This window comes from Echinops telfairi, unplaced genomic scaffold (genome assembly GCF_000313985.2).
Source record: "Echinops telfairi isolate 266 unplaced genomic scaffold, ASM31398v2 ScPeMD7_34;HRSCAF=130, whole genome shotgun sequence".
NCBI classification, from domain to species: Eukaryota; Metazoa; Chordata; class Mammalia; order Afrosoricida; family Tenrecidae; genus Echinops; species Echinops telfairi.
Genome location: NW_022103931.1, coordinates 229,924 through 247,441, shown reverse-complemented (window position 1 = coordinate 247,441; position 17,518 = coordinate 229,924). Strand labels below are relative to the sequence as shown.

General features: G+C 35.9%; 1 protein-coding gene across 1 annotated transcript in view; it reads right to left on the bottom strand.

Moving 5' to 3' along the window:
- Window positions 1–17,518, bottom strand: part of ATRX (ATRX chromatin remodeler) — a 256,653-nt gene that overhangs the window by 92,016 nt on the left and 147,119 nt on the right. The window contains exons 20-22 of the mRNA XM_004715899.4: window positions 15,112–15,249; window positions 13,760–13,935; window positions 12,097–12,214 (exon numbers count right to left, since the gene is read on the bottom strand). Of these exons, the coding sequence (XP_004715956.2) occupies window positions 12,097–12,214; window positions 13,760–13,935; window positions 15,112–15,249 (432 nt within the window). The remainder of the gene's footprint in view (window positions 1–12,096; window positions 12,215–13,759; window positions 13,936–15,111; window positions 15,250–17,518) is intronic.

The following is a 17,518-nucleotide window of genomic DNA, read 5'->3' as shown; positions in this document are numbered from 1 at the left end:
CACTAAAGGCATGCGGCAGATCAACCGGAGAAGCAAAGCAGGGAGCTCAAGAGGGGGGTGCAAAGGATACACTTTGGGGCCAGAGCGTGGCACTCCATTGGACTCGACTGGAGGACAAGCCTAGAGGTCAAAAACCAGACCTTGACCTATTTACAGGTTTTTATCTTTTTTTTTTTTTATTAATTAATTTATTTTCCTTGGTCGTTGGTTTTCCTGATTGTCATCGTTGTGTTCTCTTTTGTCGCTTTGTCTTGCTATGACTTGTTTGTTTTGTGCATATTATTATCACTGCAGGTCTACCTAGGTAAGATAGGCCGGATGAACAGTGTGGAGGAGAAAACAATGGGACCGATGGTTCTGCGGGTATATGGGAGAAGGGGATGTTGGGGTAAGAAGGTGGTGTTGACCGACCCAGGGACAAGGGAACAACAAGTAACCTAAAATTAGTGGCAAGGAGGGTGTGAGACGCCTGGGAGGGATTCAACAAGGGCAATGTAATTGAGAGAAAGTACTGAAACACAAATGAAGGCTGAGCATGATGGTGGGACAAGAGGAAAGTAAAAGGAAATAGAGGAAAGATCCAGGAGTCAAAGGGCATTTATAGAGGTCCAAATACAGGCACGTACATATGTAAATATATTTATAACGGATGATGGGGAAATATACCTACATACATACATTTATAGGTTTAGTATTAGGGCAGCAGATGAACATTGGACCTCCACTCAAGTACTTACTCAGTGCAAGAACTCTTTGTTCTATTAAATTAGCATGGCATCCAAGAGCCAAAACATCTTTGGGGAAGGGTTAAGTACACAGAAAAATTACTTTGAGAAGTGTATAGACCTAGATAGAAAATACACCATGGAAAAACACAGCTTCACATATTTGTTTAATAAAGGTTAATATTATTTTGTAGCAAGATGTTTTCTCTATAATATATACATTTATCTATTCCAGTCTCAAAATACAATCCTATAATGTGTAGACATTTTTAACTACCTTTGTTCATTTACCATACTAGTCTCACAATTCATCCACGTTGTAACAACTATGTGAGATGTTAATTCCTTTTCAATTACAAGGTTCCCCAACATCCTCTATCAGTCTATAGGTTGTGTCTTCATCTTTGCTGTTAAATGTTCTTGGTGACCCAGTGTTGGATTTTGTTACATATTTTCTTTTCTAGTTCATGCCTTGGGTGCCTTATCTAGAAATCCATTGGTAAAAACTAGGTGCCAATCCAATGCCGTGTACTTTCTTCTAGACCTTTTTAAAGTTTTGTTCTTAAATCCTCAATCAATTTTGACTTCATGTTTATAGATGTTGTTGTCAGATGCCAATCAAGTTGGTTCTGACCCATAACTACCCTATGCATAAAAAATGAAACACTGCCCAGTCCAGCACCATTCTCACAATTGTTCCTATGCATATGCCTATTGTTGGAGCCACTGTGTCAACGCATCTCATTGTGGGCCTTCCTCTCTTTTACTGCCCCTCTATTTGACCAAGCATGATGTCCTCCTCCAGGAACTGGTCTCTCCTCGCAATATGTCCAAAATACGTGAGGTGAAGTCTTCCCATCCTTGAGTCTGAGGAGCTCTCCAGCCATTCTTCCACGACACATTTGCTTATCCTTTTAGCAGTCCATGCTAGATTCAATATTCTTCCCAGCACCGTAATTCAAGCACATCAATACTTCTTCATTCTTCCTTATCCCCTGGCATTACTGAGTAAGTGCGTCATCAACTTGTTGAAACAGTTCCATTGGCAATCTGTCAATTCCTGGAGCCTTGCTTTTGGCTAATGCTTTCTGTACAGCTTGAACTTCTTCCTTTAGCACCATTAGTTCTTGGTAATATGCTGATATGGTAATAATATAACCTCCTGGAACAGTTGAATGTACCAGTTCTCTTTGGTACAGTGACTCTGCATTCTTTTCGTCTTCTTTTGATGCTTCCTGTACCATTCAATATCTTGTCCAGATTCTTTCAATATTGCAACTCAAGAATTAAATTTCTTTCTTTGGTTCTTTCAGTTTAAGATATGCTGAGTATGTTCGTCCCTTTTGGCTTTCTAACTCTAGTCTGTGGACATTTCATTATAATATTTTACTTGGAATTCTCCAATTGTCCTTCGAAATATTCTCTTCTGCTTTTTGACTTCATCCTTTTTTACATTTGTCTTGGTTACTCTCTGATTAAGAGCACATATATATAGTATGAAATGTAAGTATCATGTCTTTGAAAGTGAGCATTTTTATTGTTCAGGCATCAATTATGGGGTGTTTATCTTCCCCCCAATGGATGTACTTGGCACTCTGATCAAAAAGTAATTGACCATGGTTGTGTGTACTTAACTCTGGGTTCTCAAGTCTTTTTTATTAGGCTACACATCTATAGTTACATACCAGACTGATTTGATTACTATGGTTTATACTTCACACTATGTTTTGAAATAAGGAAATATGACTATTTATTCTTCCCCATGATTGTTTTAGCTATTTAGAACCCCTTGTCATGCAGAAGATAAATAAAAGGTCAATTCCCTAGATTTTATCCTACAAATATCAAGCCTACTATAAATGAGCACTAATAAAGTTAATACTGATCTGCTGCTTGTTTGGAAGTTGAGGGTCCTGTTTTCATGGAACATCCCAGTTGAATAGCCTAATAAACAAGTTTAGTACTCCTGTCCTAACCTCTACTTCACTGCACCGCACCTGGGTTCTTAAAAGTTCACACACAGTCATCTAAGGCACAATAATTGACCTTTATTTACATGGTACAACAAAGAAATAAGGAGAGTAAGGAACATAAGGATATCAAATGTAAGCCTACTAGCCTCCATTAGCAACTCTCTTCCATTAGTATGAGAACACAAGAATTGGATGGTGCCATGAGACTCATATTTATTACTGAACATTTTGAACAAAGATCTATAGAAGAATCCTGATCATAAGGAGGAAAATGCGTATTTCATGAGTATTTCAAATTCTCATGGATTTCCGACTTTCAGGATGAACACCTGAACCTATTGTCCTGAGATATCATTAAACCTTAAAGCAAAAATATCCCCTGAACTCTTTCTAAAATCAAACAATAGGTTAACTAGTAAAGCTTTTGCCTTGTGCATTATATACGATTTTTAAAGATTCTATCGGAATCAAATTGACAACAGAAACTCAAAAGATAAGATAGGTACCTTCGGAGGAACAATGTAGAAGGGTGAAAATCTTTATACAACATGAAGAATGTAATCACTCACTAAAGTGTACACCTACAACTGTTGAATTGTTATGTGTAGAGCTATGTATAATCTCAAAAAAAACCCCAGAATTATAAATAAAGGCACAACTACTAGATGGGAATTTCTTAACCGAGAGAGAAATTCATTTTGGGATGAATAATTTAAGAGTATACTGTTGTTGTTATTTAAGTAAATATTAAATTTCGTTACCTTGAAGAAATAGTAAACTAATGGAGGTTATAGAAAAAAAGCTCACGTAATACAAATAAACTTTCTCCTTCAAAAAACAACAACAACAAAATTTAAGTGATTATCTCAAAATTGAGTAGAGTCTAAAATGGTCAAATTTGGAAACAAACGAGATAGTGTAGCACATAAAATCTCTGCAATTCTAATGTTGTTGTGATATTATGCACTGTCACGTCAGTCAGTTCTGACTAAAAGCAACCATACAGAACGAAACACTGCCCACTCAGTCATCATCTCATAATTGTGGTTATATCTGACACTATTCTTGCAGCCACTGACTTGTTAATTCATCTTACTAAGGGTCTTCTGCTTTTTCAATAGCCCTCTGCCTCAACAAGATCTTTCTCTATGAACTGTTCCCCTCTAGAGAGGCTGTCCAAAGGAAGCGAAAGAAGTCTTTGCCATCTTCTCTTATAAGGGGCATTCTTATGGCACTGCTTCCAAGACAGACTTGTTCATCCTTCTTTCAATTCATGGCACATTCCATATTCTTCACCAGCACCATAGTTCAAGTGCATCAATAAATCTTCCATATTCTTTACTAAATGCCCAGCTTTTGCAAGAATATAAGGTGTTCAAAGAGACATTAAAAGACTTATGAATGAAGATTAAAAACTAGAACCTTCAGTATGAATTATACTTCAACATAAAACAAAAATCTCACACATCTGGACGAAGAAGTAATATCATGCTAAATGAAGAAAATATTGCAACTGTCTATTATATAATTTTATACCCACATGTCACCTACTGATACGGTTAAGCTCCAAGTAATAGGATATTATGCAAAAACCATTATCATTCCAAAATGAAGGATGACCATATCAGATATTAAAATGGAAAGTAACTACATCATGACATAGCTGCCATATTATATCATGGCATAACTACCAAACCACTGAGAATGATAGTCCAGCCATGTTGGCACACCACCGTAACAATCATAGCCAGCATTGCTCTCACTTCATTTTATAACAACCAGATAAAAAATGATAATGTGCCAAATATTCAGAAAGGTTTTTTTTACTATTGCCATAAATGTGAAATGTTCAATGACAAAATAGACGATTGATGAGTAGGTGTTCTTAGATGCACAATCAAAATTTATGAAAGTGACATATTAGACTGGGAAACTGTTACAATCAATGTCTTTAAACTGTTACAAACCAAGGATGTCTCCTTGAAGAAGATCTAATATGTAGGTCACATACAGAAGAAACGCTGTGATGTACGAAACATTAAGAGTGTGGCCTTTATTATAACACATTTGGCTTTCTGTGAAGTTTTTTTTCAGAGAGGTAGTTTAAGGGAGGGCATTGTATTCCCCCCGCCCGCCATCCTTTTCCATGTTTAACTAACTTAGGGCAGAAAACCTCAAACCGCAAAATTGGGTGATTCGTGGCACCATTAATGATTTAGGAATTATATTTTTTATAGATGAGAAGCTTTGACACATAGTCCCTCAGAAATTTAATTCCCATCAACTAACATCGTACAGAGTACCTGTATTAATCTAGGTACTTTGGAGAAACAAATCCACAGCAACTCATGTATAAGAGAGAGTTTTATGCAAAGAAAATGTGCATCACGAAAACATCCCAACCCAATACTGCCCAAGCCCATAAGTCCAACATTAACCCATACCCAACACCAGTTCACAAAGTCCTTCACCTCACAAAACAGAGGCAATAATGCCGACTGCAGGAGGAAAGCTGAGTCAGTGAACGTGTAAGCATCTCAGCACTGGCAGGGGTCTCCACATGGCTGCTCCAGCACCCAGGGTAGCATCGGGATAGATCCATGCGGCTTCTCCTTGGGGATGTCTTGTAGGAAGTCAATCTTGCAAGCTGAAGCAGGGAACTGCTAAGGCAACTGCACCCGATGCAACCATCACAAAACAAGAGACCCGAGAACTAGAAAGGCGAGGCTTCACCACCCATTTATCCCTCCGCCTTTCAACCAGCACCACATGTGATTATCGGCCAGGCTGGCACAATTAACTAACTCAGTACCTTCAAAATATTTGATAATATATAGCTCTCAAAAAAGGAGCCCTGGTGGTATAGTGGTTTTGCGTTGGACTGTGATGCTCACGGTCAGCACTTAGAAGCCACCACCAGAAGCTCCACAGGTGAAAGACGGGGCTTTCTACTTCTGTCAACAGTTGTGGTCTCAGAAACTCACAAGGGTCCGCTATGAGTCAGCATTGACTCAATGGCAGTGGGTTTGGTTGGAGTTTGGAACTCTTCGAAAAACTAAGACAGGGAGAAGATGGCCATTAAAAAACAAGCACGAGAAGGGCTCCACAGAAACCACCAGAGAAGGGCCACAGAGAGGGATGTCCCACACTTCCTTGACAGTGAAATTCTCAACATAAAGAAGAGGAGATACAAGTTTCTTAAAGTGAAAGAGCAGCAATGCCTGTCAACAGAGTCCCCGCTTGTTATTGGATCCATTAATACCACTAATGGGCATACACCACAGAAAAATTAGAGACAAAACAAAAGTGGATGTATGCTCTTCCATGTTTGTTGCAGCACAGTTCATAATAGCACAAAACTGCAAGAGCAAATGTCCAGCAACAGAAAAACGATACACACACAGTTGGATACTATGCGTGCCTAAAAAGGTCAAGAAAGCAAAAAACATCGTATAACATAGAAGAACAGGGAAACCATTATGCTAATTGAAGTTAGTTAATAACAAAAGGACAAATACTGTATGAGCCCACTACTATAAAGAAAAACACCAAATAAATAAATTTTAGAGACTAATTCTCAAACAAATGGATAGAGAGTCTGCCTACCATCCTTGAACTATATGCATCATCCCTCTTACATACACAGCTTAAGAACCAACTCAAAAGAGATGACCTCACAACAGCTGGGGGTCACTCTTTCAAGAAGTGGTAAAACGGAGAACACTATCCACTTGATGTCATACAACATTAAGATAAAATCTCACCAAATCAACACTTACTCCACAGAAATCAGAAAAGGACCTCACTGGAAAGTCAAGTCAATGAGGGGAAGGGACCAACTAGATTTCAGAGGAGGCATTTATACTTCTGTTAGTGAGTAAATGGGGAGCAGCAACCTCACACCAGGAAGGGATTCTCAACAATAATTATAGAGAGAACCCAATGGGAGAATAAGGCCGGTGCTCTGTTACTGGCTATACACTTTTGAGTTACTTTCTGCGCAAACCTCGGTGAACTACTACGATGATCTTAGACTCTGTCCTTTCGGGGAACATGTTTATTCCCCAAAGACCATACAAACAAAAAGGACATGATGTGGAAACCCCACTGAATGAATTGGACTTTACCTTAAAATTACTTATAACCCTTGGACTTAAGACCAAAATGCCCTCGTGTGAGAAGAAACAAATGATGGCCACCCAAAAACTGTGGAATTCGCAGTCATTGGACTTAGTTAGGATTTCTAGGTTAGCAGGGATTCAATAAAACATGGCTCAGATTGACCATATATTTATTATTTTAATACTCCCCTTGCTTTAAGAGGACATGTGTTATTCTGGTAAGACAAGGATCTGTCTTATAAATGAATGTTACTTGAATTTTCCAATAGCACCAAACCCAACAGCCAATATAAACAGAGCTCAATATATTAAGAATTCAACCTGTACAAATCATCAACTCACAGACTGCTGTTCTCACCTGGGTTAAACTTGCATAACCTTTCTCTACTGCACGTTAAATTCTATGGCATGGGATAAATTAATGACACTATCGAGGGAATTGCATTGATTATGTTTTAGATCATAAAATGATAATGAAACTTCTAAAGGAAACCGGAGACATACATAATCCACAGACAAGTGAATGGATTCTGGGTTACCCCTTAATTCTAGCCCAATTTCAAGACTAGTTCTTACAACATGGCCCTGCTCAGTACTTGCCCTACTCATGAAGAGATCACTGAAGATATATGTGGTACACCAAAGGGTGGTAAGAAAGCAGATGATGCCTCCCTATCAAAACGAGCATCTGGAATCTTAAAGGCTTGTTTTCAAATAAAAAGCCAGTTAATTGAAGTGTCAACTAAATCCACATAGAAGAAGCAAACCAACCTGTGTGGTCCAAGGAAGACAAATAACAAAATCCAAATTCGATGGTGGGAAAAATATCAGAGCTGAAACTGCTGACACTCAATTTGTAGAAGGCTATGGGGGACAGTGGGAGCCCAATATCTACAGTGTAACTATGTGGATTAAAACTATGGCAGATCCTCTCTGACCACAGTCAGGGATGTGACTACCCTTGCTATCTGACAGATATTATTGTAAACTTGATCATGGTAGATGAAACTACAGTAGAATATACCTGTTCAATTTATGCCCCTCCTGACTCATTTTAAATTTGTTCTAGGTTTAAGTACTTAATGCTTATTTCTCAACAGAGATGTTCTTTCTGGTTTAGTTTAATACTCCGGTGGTCTTTCTTTCTCTCTCTTTTTCTACACACACACAAACACACGAGTTTTTGTTTCTTTTTTTGTTTTTTTCTAATGTCCCCTTGTTAATGATGGATGTATACAGACAATAACTGAGGTAATAGCTTATTGGGGACCAGGGGGGATAAGGGGACTTTGGGGAATTAGAGAGCAAATAATGAATACAAGAGGGGGTAGGATACACGAGAAATGATTATAGTAATATATATAAACTATTTTAAAATGGAAAATAAAATATTTTTAATAATAAAATTAAAATGAACTATAAAGTGTATGATATGTGAAGTATAACGCAATAAACTATTGGGGAAAAGTAAGTAATTTTTTAAAAGAAATATTTTTAAATATGTGTCAGTAATTAATATTTTTCTACAGCCTAAAAACAACTGATTCTCTTATAGTTGAAAACACTAGTATTTTCTATCATATGAAACTTTAATAAAAAATTATTAAATTACCATATTTAGTATCTTTGATTACCTAGAAATTAATTAACATAAGATCCAGAAGGTCCTATTTTAAAACTGCAAGGTGCGAAGACAGAGGATGGTGCCCGGCTGTTAAAAGATACAGTGCCTGGGGTCTTAAAAGGCTTGAAGTTAAACAAGCGGCCATCCAACAGAAAAGCAACAAGGAAGCACACCAGCTGGTGTGATCGTGAAGTGGTGAGACTGGGCAAGGGGCATCAGAAGAATCACAACAAACAGTAAATAAACAAAAAAAAAATGCACTGATGAGAATGGAGGGGGGTTGGAGTGGAGACCCAAAGTCCATTTATGAACAATGGACATTCCCCCACAGTGGGGTCCCAGGGAGGGGGTAAGTCAATCAGGGTGCAACAGAGCACTATCGGGTCACGCAATATACCTTTGTTTCCTGGAGGCCTCCTCACACACCCCCACACGGCTATCACAACCCCAATGCCGCCTGCCAATCTAGACTAGATGGGAGCATGTACATAGGTACAGGCAAGAGATAAAACTCACAACACATGGGACCCAGGAACAGGAATGGGAATAGCGATACCAAAAGGGTAGGGGTAGGGAGGGGGGGGTACCGATCACAATGAGTGGCACATAACCACACACCCTCAGCCAGGGGGACTAACAACAGAAACCAGAGGGGAAGGGAGATGGTGATCGGAGTGAAATTTGAAAATAATTAACAATCTACAATCTATCAGGGGGCCACGAGGGCTAGGGGTGGGGGAGGAGGGAGGGAAAAAAGGAGGAGCTGATCCCAAGGGTTCAATGGAGAGTAAATGTCTAGAAAAGCACAATGGAATATATGTACGAATATGTCGGATACAATTAATGTATGGTTTGTAACAAGAGTTCTAAGAGCCTCCAATAGAATAAAATAAAATAATAAAAACTACAAGGTAACTTTCATTGAATGGATATGTTTGGTTACCTAATTAGATCTGTAATTTATGCTATTAAAAACAAAATTGTACAAAAGCAGTCCTGTGTAAATGGATCAGAAGACAATATTATTAAAATGCCAATACTGCAAAAGTAATCTGTAGATTCAACACAATTCTGCGAGAATTTCTATGACTTTTCTTCCCCCTAAATGAAAATAACAATTTCAAAGTTCATGTGAAATTGCACAGCTTCCTGAATAGCCAAGAGATGTTGAATAAGAAAAATTAAGACATTTCTCAATGTCAAAATAAACTATAAATGTATAGTAATCCAAACAGTCACATACCAGCATAAAGATACAAACATATAAACCAACTGATCAAAATTCTGAGTTTAGAACTAAATCTATTCATCTAGGAACAATGAATTTTTGACATAGATACCAAGGTCATTTCAAGGGAAAAAATGGCCTCTTCAACTAATAGTACTGGGACAACTAAAAATTCCTATTCAAAAGACTGTAGTTGGAGCCACACCTCTCAACACAAGCAAAAATTAACTTAGAATGGATAAACAACCACACTATAAGAGAGAACACAATTAACCACTTAGAATGGCAGTTCTCCACCTGTGGGTTGCACCCCTTTGGGGGTCGAATGACCCTTTCACAGGGGTCTGCCGCTTCATTACAGTTGCATAATTACAGTTTTGAAGTAGCAACAAAAATAATGTCATGGCTGGGGTCACCACAACGTGAGGGTCGCAGCATTAGAAAGGTTGAGAACCACTGACTTACCAAGGGTAAATACTCATAGACATGAATTTAACAATCCTCAGATACAACACTAAAAGCCTAAGTAAAAAAGATACACTGACTTCATCAAAATAATAAAAATCTGTGCACCAAAAGACTTTATTAAGGATATTAAGAAATAAACTACAGAATGGGAAAAATATTTCGAAGCATATAGATGATGAGCTTAATTATGTATATATAAAGACTTACTACAATTAACTAACAAAAAGGCACATATCCCAATAAAGAATTTGAGTAGTCACTTTGCAAAAAAGAACTATAAATGGCAAAAAAAAGCACATGAAAAGATGTTCAACATCATTTTTGTTCGTTTTATGCTGATGAGCTGACTCTAACTTAAAGTAATGTTGCATAACAGAGTAGAAGAGCCTCATCAGTTTTACCTAGCCTGTGAACTCTACAGTGGTATATCACCAGGTTTTTCTCCCTCAGAGACACTGATGGGTTTAAATAACTATCTTTCAGCTAGCAGTAGAGCATATGCATTGTGCCAACATATATATGCAGAAAGCAAAAGGGGCTAAAGAGGAAGTATAAAAATCTGAACCCTAATCCATTCTTGATGGAATTACAATACGGTACAAAAGCTATGGAAAATAATTTTGTGATTCTTCAAAAAGCTAAATGTAGAATTAGCATATAACCCTTTCCTAGAGATGTAAAAAGCAGCGGAGGAAAAAAAGCATATGCACACTTATGTTCATTGCAGCATTATTCACAATAACTATAAAAGATGAAAATAAGAGAAACGAAATGCCTATCAATAGATGAATGGAAATAAGGTGAAGTATATACACACAATGGAATACAATGCAGCCCCCTAAGGAAAATTGATAATTCAAAATATAAAGTGGATGAATCTGCAAGATATTACATTAACTGAAATGAGACGATCACAAATGAACAACCACTGTATGACCAAGTTATTAAAACAAAAATAAGCACATAATACATAAAGCCAAATAAATAGTACTTCTATAAAATCAAAGAAGCCTGTGATGAAGAGAAATTAATTTTATGGTTCATCAAACCATGGGGTGTTTTTTTTCATTTAAAAAATAATTTTTAATTGTAAATTTAATGGGGATTTACATCTTAGATCATCAGTTTTTTAAAATGAATTTTCAAGTGTAAATCAGGTGCATATGTGGGGGGGTTAAATTTCAGATCATTTGTGTGTATTTTTACAATAAAATAGGGAATATATTCTAGGCCCTGCCTTGTATCGTGCTTTTATCCCCCCATTTACATAATCTTTGTCGATTTATTGAGAAATGAGCTCAAGGAATTAATTTACATGTCTTCTCTTAATAGTGTGGCTGACGTTGTTGTTTTTAAACACACAGCAAGTTTGTATATAAATTTCTTTTAGTGATTTATTCACAGTCACAATTTTTCTCAAATAAGAGGTCAGCATATTAAGGTCATTAAATCATTAAACCAGTTAATTCCCTGAGTTAAAACAAGCTTGATTCATGGCCAATGCAGCTCCTGTAGTCAGCATCTGCTTGTCAGTAGTGGCTTATATGTCGTTATGTATGGTGCTGAACAGGTATCAGCGGAGCTCCCAGACTAAGGAAAACTAATATAAAAGGTCTGTCGATCATCTGCCAAAAATAAGCTATGAAAACCATTCTATCAGCAACATACTTAAGAGAATAATGCAAGACAGATGGTATTTAATTATGTATGGATCCTCATGAGTTGGGAGCAACTTGAAAACTGCTGACAACATTCCTTGACTTTCAATTTTCTTTTCACAGCATATGTTTTTTTTTTTATTGAAAATACCTTGCACTTTTACAGAAATCAGCATATCTATGTTGTTAACATGAAGATGATAAAGGAACATATGATAAATGAAATTAACTAGGCAACATTCTTTAAGGGAAAATATTATTTATAGATAAAGCTATATAAAACTGTGTATATTTGTTACCTGTTAGGTGATCTAAGTAGTACTGATAGAGCTTGCACTGAATAGAAGTCATTCTCACAGCTAATACATATTCATGTTTGGGGGGCAAGAACTTTGTTAATGCTGTATAATCTTTCCTCTATAATTAACAAGAAAGATAATAAAAATTAGTAAATGGCAGTAATCATCTGCTCTAAGAATTCTCATCGCTTATAACTAAAAGATATATGAAGGCAAATCAAAAAGTGTGGGAACATTCCATTATCTTTTAATTCCATGAACTTCCTAAAGCCCGTGTAAATAAATAAATGGGCATGTTTAAAATACCATTTTTAAACTATAAAAGCCTTCTCAAGCACACAATGACTCACATTTAATTGTAGCTAATACACTATAACTAGAAAATATTATATACTAATAAAAATATACTGGAACACATGAAGCACATCTAAAATTAGTTATATCAGCAAAAGAGCAACTGAGCTATTAAAAATGTTTGCTATACAAGTAAAGAAAGAAACATAGGAAAGGAGTAAGAGAATGTAGTCAGTAAAGCCAGGCAAAGACTGGCTTTAAACATATAATGAAACATATTGTACAATCTGGTTGCCCTTTCTATAAAATATGCCAATATGCACATGGATAATAGATATGATCAAGATGAATATAGCTCCAATTGTGACTCCCCCCCCCCCAAAAAATGAGTGTATAAAAAAAACAAACTCACTGCCATCGAGTTGATGCCAACTCAAAGCGAACCTGTAAGACATGGTAGAACTGCCCATGTAAGTTTCTAAGGCTTTAACTTTATGGGAGTAGGTAGCCCCTCCCTTTCTCCCAAGGAGATGGTTTCAATCAACTGACCTTGCTGATCATAGCCCAACCTGTAACCACTATGCTCCAAGGCTCCCTAAGCCATGTGTAGGCAACTCTTAAAATAATTTCACTCTACAGAAATAATAAAGAGCAATAAAAAGAGCACAAATAAGCACATTAAACATACACTCTTTAGAGTGTAGCAGTACTAGAGGCATAGATTTTATTAGTATTTGTGGCCATTTTGATAAAATAGGATAACTTTGTTTTATATGATATCATTTTGTACAGCATAAAAAAATAGCCTGCCTCATTTGATACATGTTTGTGTCTACTATTAGTAGTCTAGTATCTGAAGACATGCAGATCTTCAAATGTAGTCACTGCTTTACATTCTGATCTCTGAATTAATATAAATTCACTGAAGATTCCTACTTAACAAACTAATTCTTTAGTATTTCCTATAAAATGGATATTTTCTAATTCAATCTGGCCTTTTCTACCAACATTTAAAATAAGGTTCTTAACACTAGACTAGGGTAGTGACCATGAGGCTTTCTTAAACATAATAGCTGTCTTTCTCTTATACATAATCTCTTAAATTTGAAGAAAATCAAAACACTAATTAAAATGTGAATCCATTTATCTGGCAAATGAGTTAATCAATCATGCTCTAAACCTCAGTGTGTTATTTAAAGATTTTTAAGTTCAATGCGGCATAATTTTAACCGCAATACAAGGGATTTAAGTATAAAACTAAAAATAAGGAAAAGAAAATATAAACCATTTCAAGTTTAAATTCAGAAGTATTCCAGGATTACAATATTAGAAAGTAACAGTGTTTTACTACGATTGAACATATTTATACCTGAACACATCCAGCTAACATCTCATACAGAATGTGAGCACGTTTTTTCATCACTCTGACATCTACCATGGTAGAATCGGCACATTGACCATTCTGGATTGGATTTATAAATCTGTTCCTGAACTCCTTAATGGATCCAAGCAAATTTTCCTTGATAAAATTAACCATGCAATGATCTAAAAGAGAAGACATTAATTCATTAATGCCAATTTTCAAAAAGGCTCAGAAATTAATTTTTTCGGATGAATTGCCTCTTTTAAAAATATGTCTCAAAAGAAATGGCTATGCTACAAAGCAGCATAAACAAACATTGGTTTTATGCTTTTCCAGTAAGTGAATTACCTAAACCAGGTAAGAAACAAGATAAATCATCACTATAAAAACACTAAAGGCATTGTATACTATTATTTAAAGCAAATATTAACTAAAACACAAGTGTACTTTAATCATAACCATACTGTAAAGGTCAGTGAAGATAGCGTATGAAATGAACTTAGATGATGAATCAACATAATAAAATTAGCTAATAAGCTACCATCCTAAAATAATACGTTAGTTAATAAACTACTATGCTAAAGTAATACTAATTCAATTCTAGAAGCCCTTAAAAGCGCTATCCATTTCCCTATATTAAATAGGAAAACAATGTAAAATAACACTTTTGCAAGTGTAACCACAGAACTAAATAGGAGAAAACAGGACCAGATAATATGAAATAAAGTTGTGATAAAAAATAGCTTATGTAACAGGAATTCAATAAAAAAAGGAGGACACCAAATTAAGAAAATGCTGTTACAAAAGAAAAAGTGGAAGATTTAGTGAAATATTTTTATGTGTTATTTATTGGTTGAATGATTTTGCGTTCCTACTTCAGTGTCACCAGAGTACACAGAAACAAATAAAATTACATATCACTCCTCCTCGGCATACTCATCAGTCCTAGGAAACACAGATCTCCTCCCAATGCTTACTTCCTGAAATATTTATGTATATATATTTATTTCTTATCAGTATCTCCCCAAGACTTGGGTATGTCTTATAATATCATCTAAGTGGCAATATGATATGTATTTGAACTTTTGAAAAGCAATCGTTAGACTTGCAAAACAATTTTAAAATATTTTACATTCTATATTTGAACATTCACAATAGCAACATCTGGGCTGAGGTTTACCATTAATATTTATAACCTAGCCCACTTAAAAATTAATTTTTCATAATAGACTAACAGACAATTAAGTGTATCTTAATTAAAGACTATACAAGAACTAACAAAAAGTGAAATGTAAAGTGATAAAAATGTATCTAAAACAATGCCAATGCTCCCGTAGAGTTGCAGATACGTAACTCACACTCAATTAGGTTATTTTGAAGGGGTGTTCCTGTTAAAATAATCCTCCTCCTTGACCGTATAGAATTCATAGCTTTTGAAACAGCAGATGCTTCATTTTTTAGTATATGACCTTCATCGCAAACAACAAAGTCAGGGCCTATAAAAAAAATGTTAAGAAAACAATATTCAGTATTACATAATAAAACAAAATGTTATGGTTTTGGGTAAATAAATGAACTGTTTTATAATGGACTTGTGGGAAAATAAGACAATACCATAGTAAGAATAATCATCTTTTATTTATAGGTCTATTTGGTTAAACTTGCACTAACAAGCAATAATTGTATCTCAAGAGTGGAGTATGAATGATGACAATGTTTGGGGTTTTTTTTGGTTTAAAAATATTATCTAAGGTCCTCTGAGTATACAATAATATACAAGAATAAAAATAATCTTAAGGGTATAAATGATCACTCCCAACAGATTTGGAGAATTTGATAAAACCCCTTTAATAAATGACAAACCATATCTAAAGATATACTTAAATATTAGGCCATCATGTATTAATTATTATCCTGCACCAAGTAGCAAAGGCTGCTAATTGCGAGTTCGGTTGTTCCAACCCACTAACCAGTCTGTGGATGAAAAATGAGGCCATTTGTTTTATAAATTACAGCCTCAGAACGCCAAAATAGGAAGTTCTAACTTTGTCCTTATGAGTTGCAATAAGTTGGAATTGACTACAAGGCAGTAAGAAGAACAATTTATAGCATCGTGAAAAGATAATTTTCACATTACATTGTAAGAAAAAATATAAAAGATACAATATGCCTGGCCGTTTTCCCAATTTAACTTACTGTACATAATTATTATTACTGGGGAAATTTAAATACTAAAGGACAAATTAACTGATAAATGGGTAAGAAGTGTGGTGAGAACATTTTTCAAGCTCTAAGAGATCTTCCACCTAGAATTCTTTCCAAATAAATACATATACTAATTTTGAAAACATTATAAACACAGTAGTTCCAGAAAGTTCATGGAAATATTCCAGAATCAATTAATTCCATTTGTCCACAAAATGCTAAGCCTCTTCAAAAATTGTTTAATGAATTATTCAAAATATACCATTTGCTTGCTGTATAATATACATTACTTAAACATTTTACACAGTTTTATTGGCATATAATTCAAAGATCATAGAACTTTATTTAATTACATTGAGAAAAGTTGTGCAATCATCACCATAATCAATTTCAGAATATTTCCTTCTTTCTTGTACTCGTTGTTGCTAGGATCTCATGTCCTCTGATCTTTCCTGCTATACCCCTCAAAAAAAAACAAAACTCACTCACTGTCATCAAGTCAATGCCCAAATCACAGTGACCCTATAAGCAGGGTAAAACTGCCCCTGTGGGTTTCCGTTATTATAACCGTTTATAAGAGTAGAAAGCCCTGTCATTCTCCCATGGAGAACCTGGCAGTTTCGAAGTGCTAACCTTGCAGTTAGCAGTCCAACGCATAGCCACTACACCACCAGGGCTTCTGCCATACCCCTAGGTAATTATTAATCCAGTTACTAGCTCTATATATTTAGTTATCCTGGATTTCTACAGAAAGTCCTATAAAACACAACCAAAACAAACAACAACAAAACAGAGTAAGCCTCAATCAAATAGAAATCAGAAAATATTAGAAACTAAAACAACTTTAAAACAACTCAAAATGGAAATCTAATGAGAAGGTATTACATTTTAATCAAACTACATCTGTCATAATCAACTTTATAGTGCTCTGTCTGATAAAAGGACTATTCCTATTTCTGGACTATGGTCAGAAGGGATTTACAGGGCACTTAATCCTTGTGGGAAGCCTGTCAATGGATTTTGGGCTTCCACGGTCATTCACAGCCTGCTTCAAACCAAATGTTCACAATTTACGCTCCAGCAATAGTCCTTACTCCAGACTTGGATTTTATTATTGCTAATCCTTGGATCACACAAACCCCTGTGCTTCTTCTATGTGGAGTAAGCTGACACATAACTTAGATGGCTGGATGGCAGCTTGTTTAAAGACAAGCTTTTAAAACTCTGGTTGCTTCCAGAAGAATCCCAGTAATACACTTCGGGGGGGTGGGGTGGGGGGGTGGGGTGGCACCTCAACAGACTCAATTGGCAAACAATGAATGCTGCAAGACATATTCAAAGAAGATGAAAAGAATACACAGAGCCACTGTACCAAAAAGAACTAGAGGCATTCAACCACTTCAAGAGATAGTATACGGCACGACAGAGAACATCAGTAAACCTACAGGTTGGGGAGAGGGGCCGGCATACCATACCCACACGAAAGCAAACCAAGAAGGAATAGAGAAAGGGACGGTCTCAACACACCAAGCACAGAAGACGACATCCCTGCACAGCGCT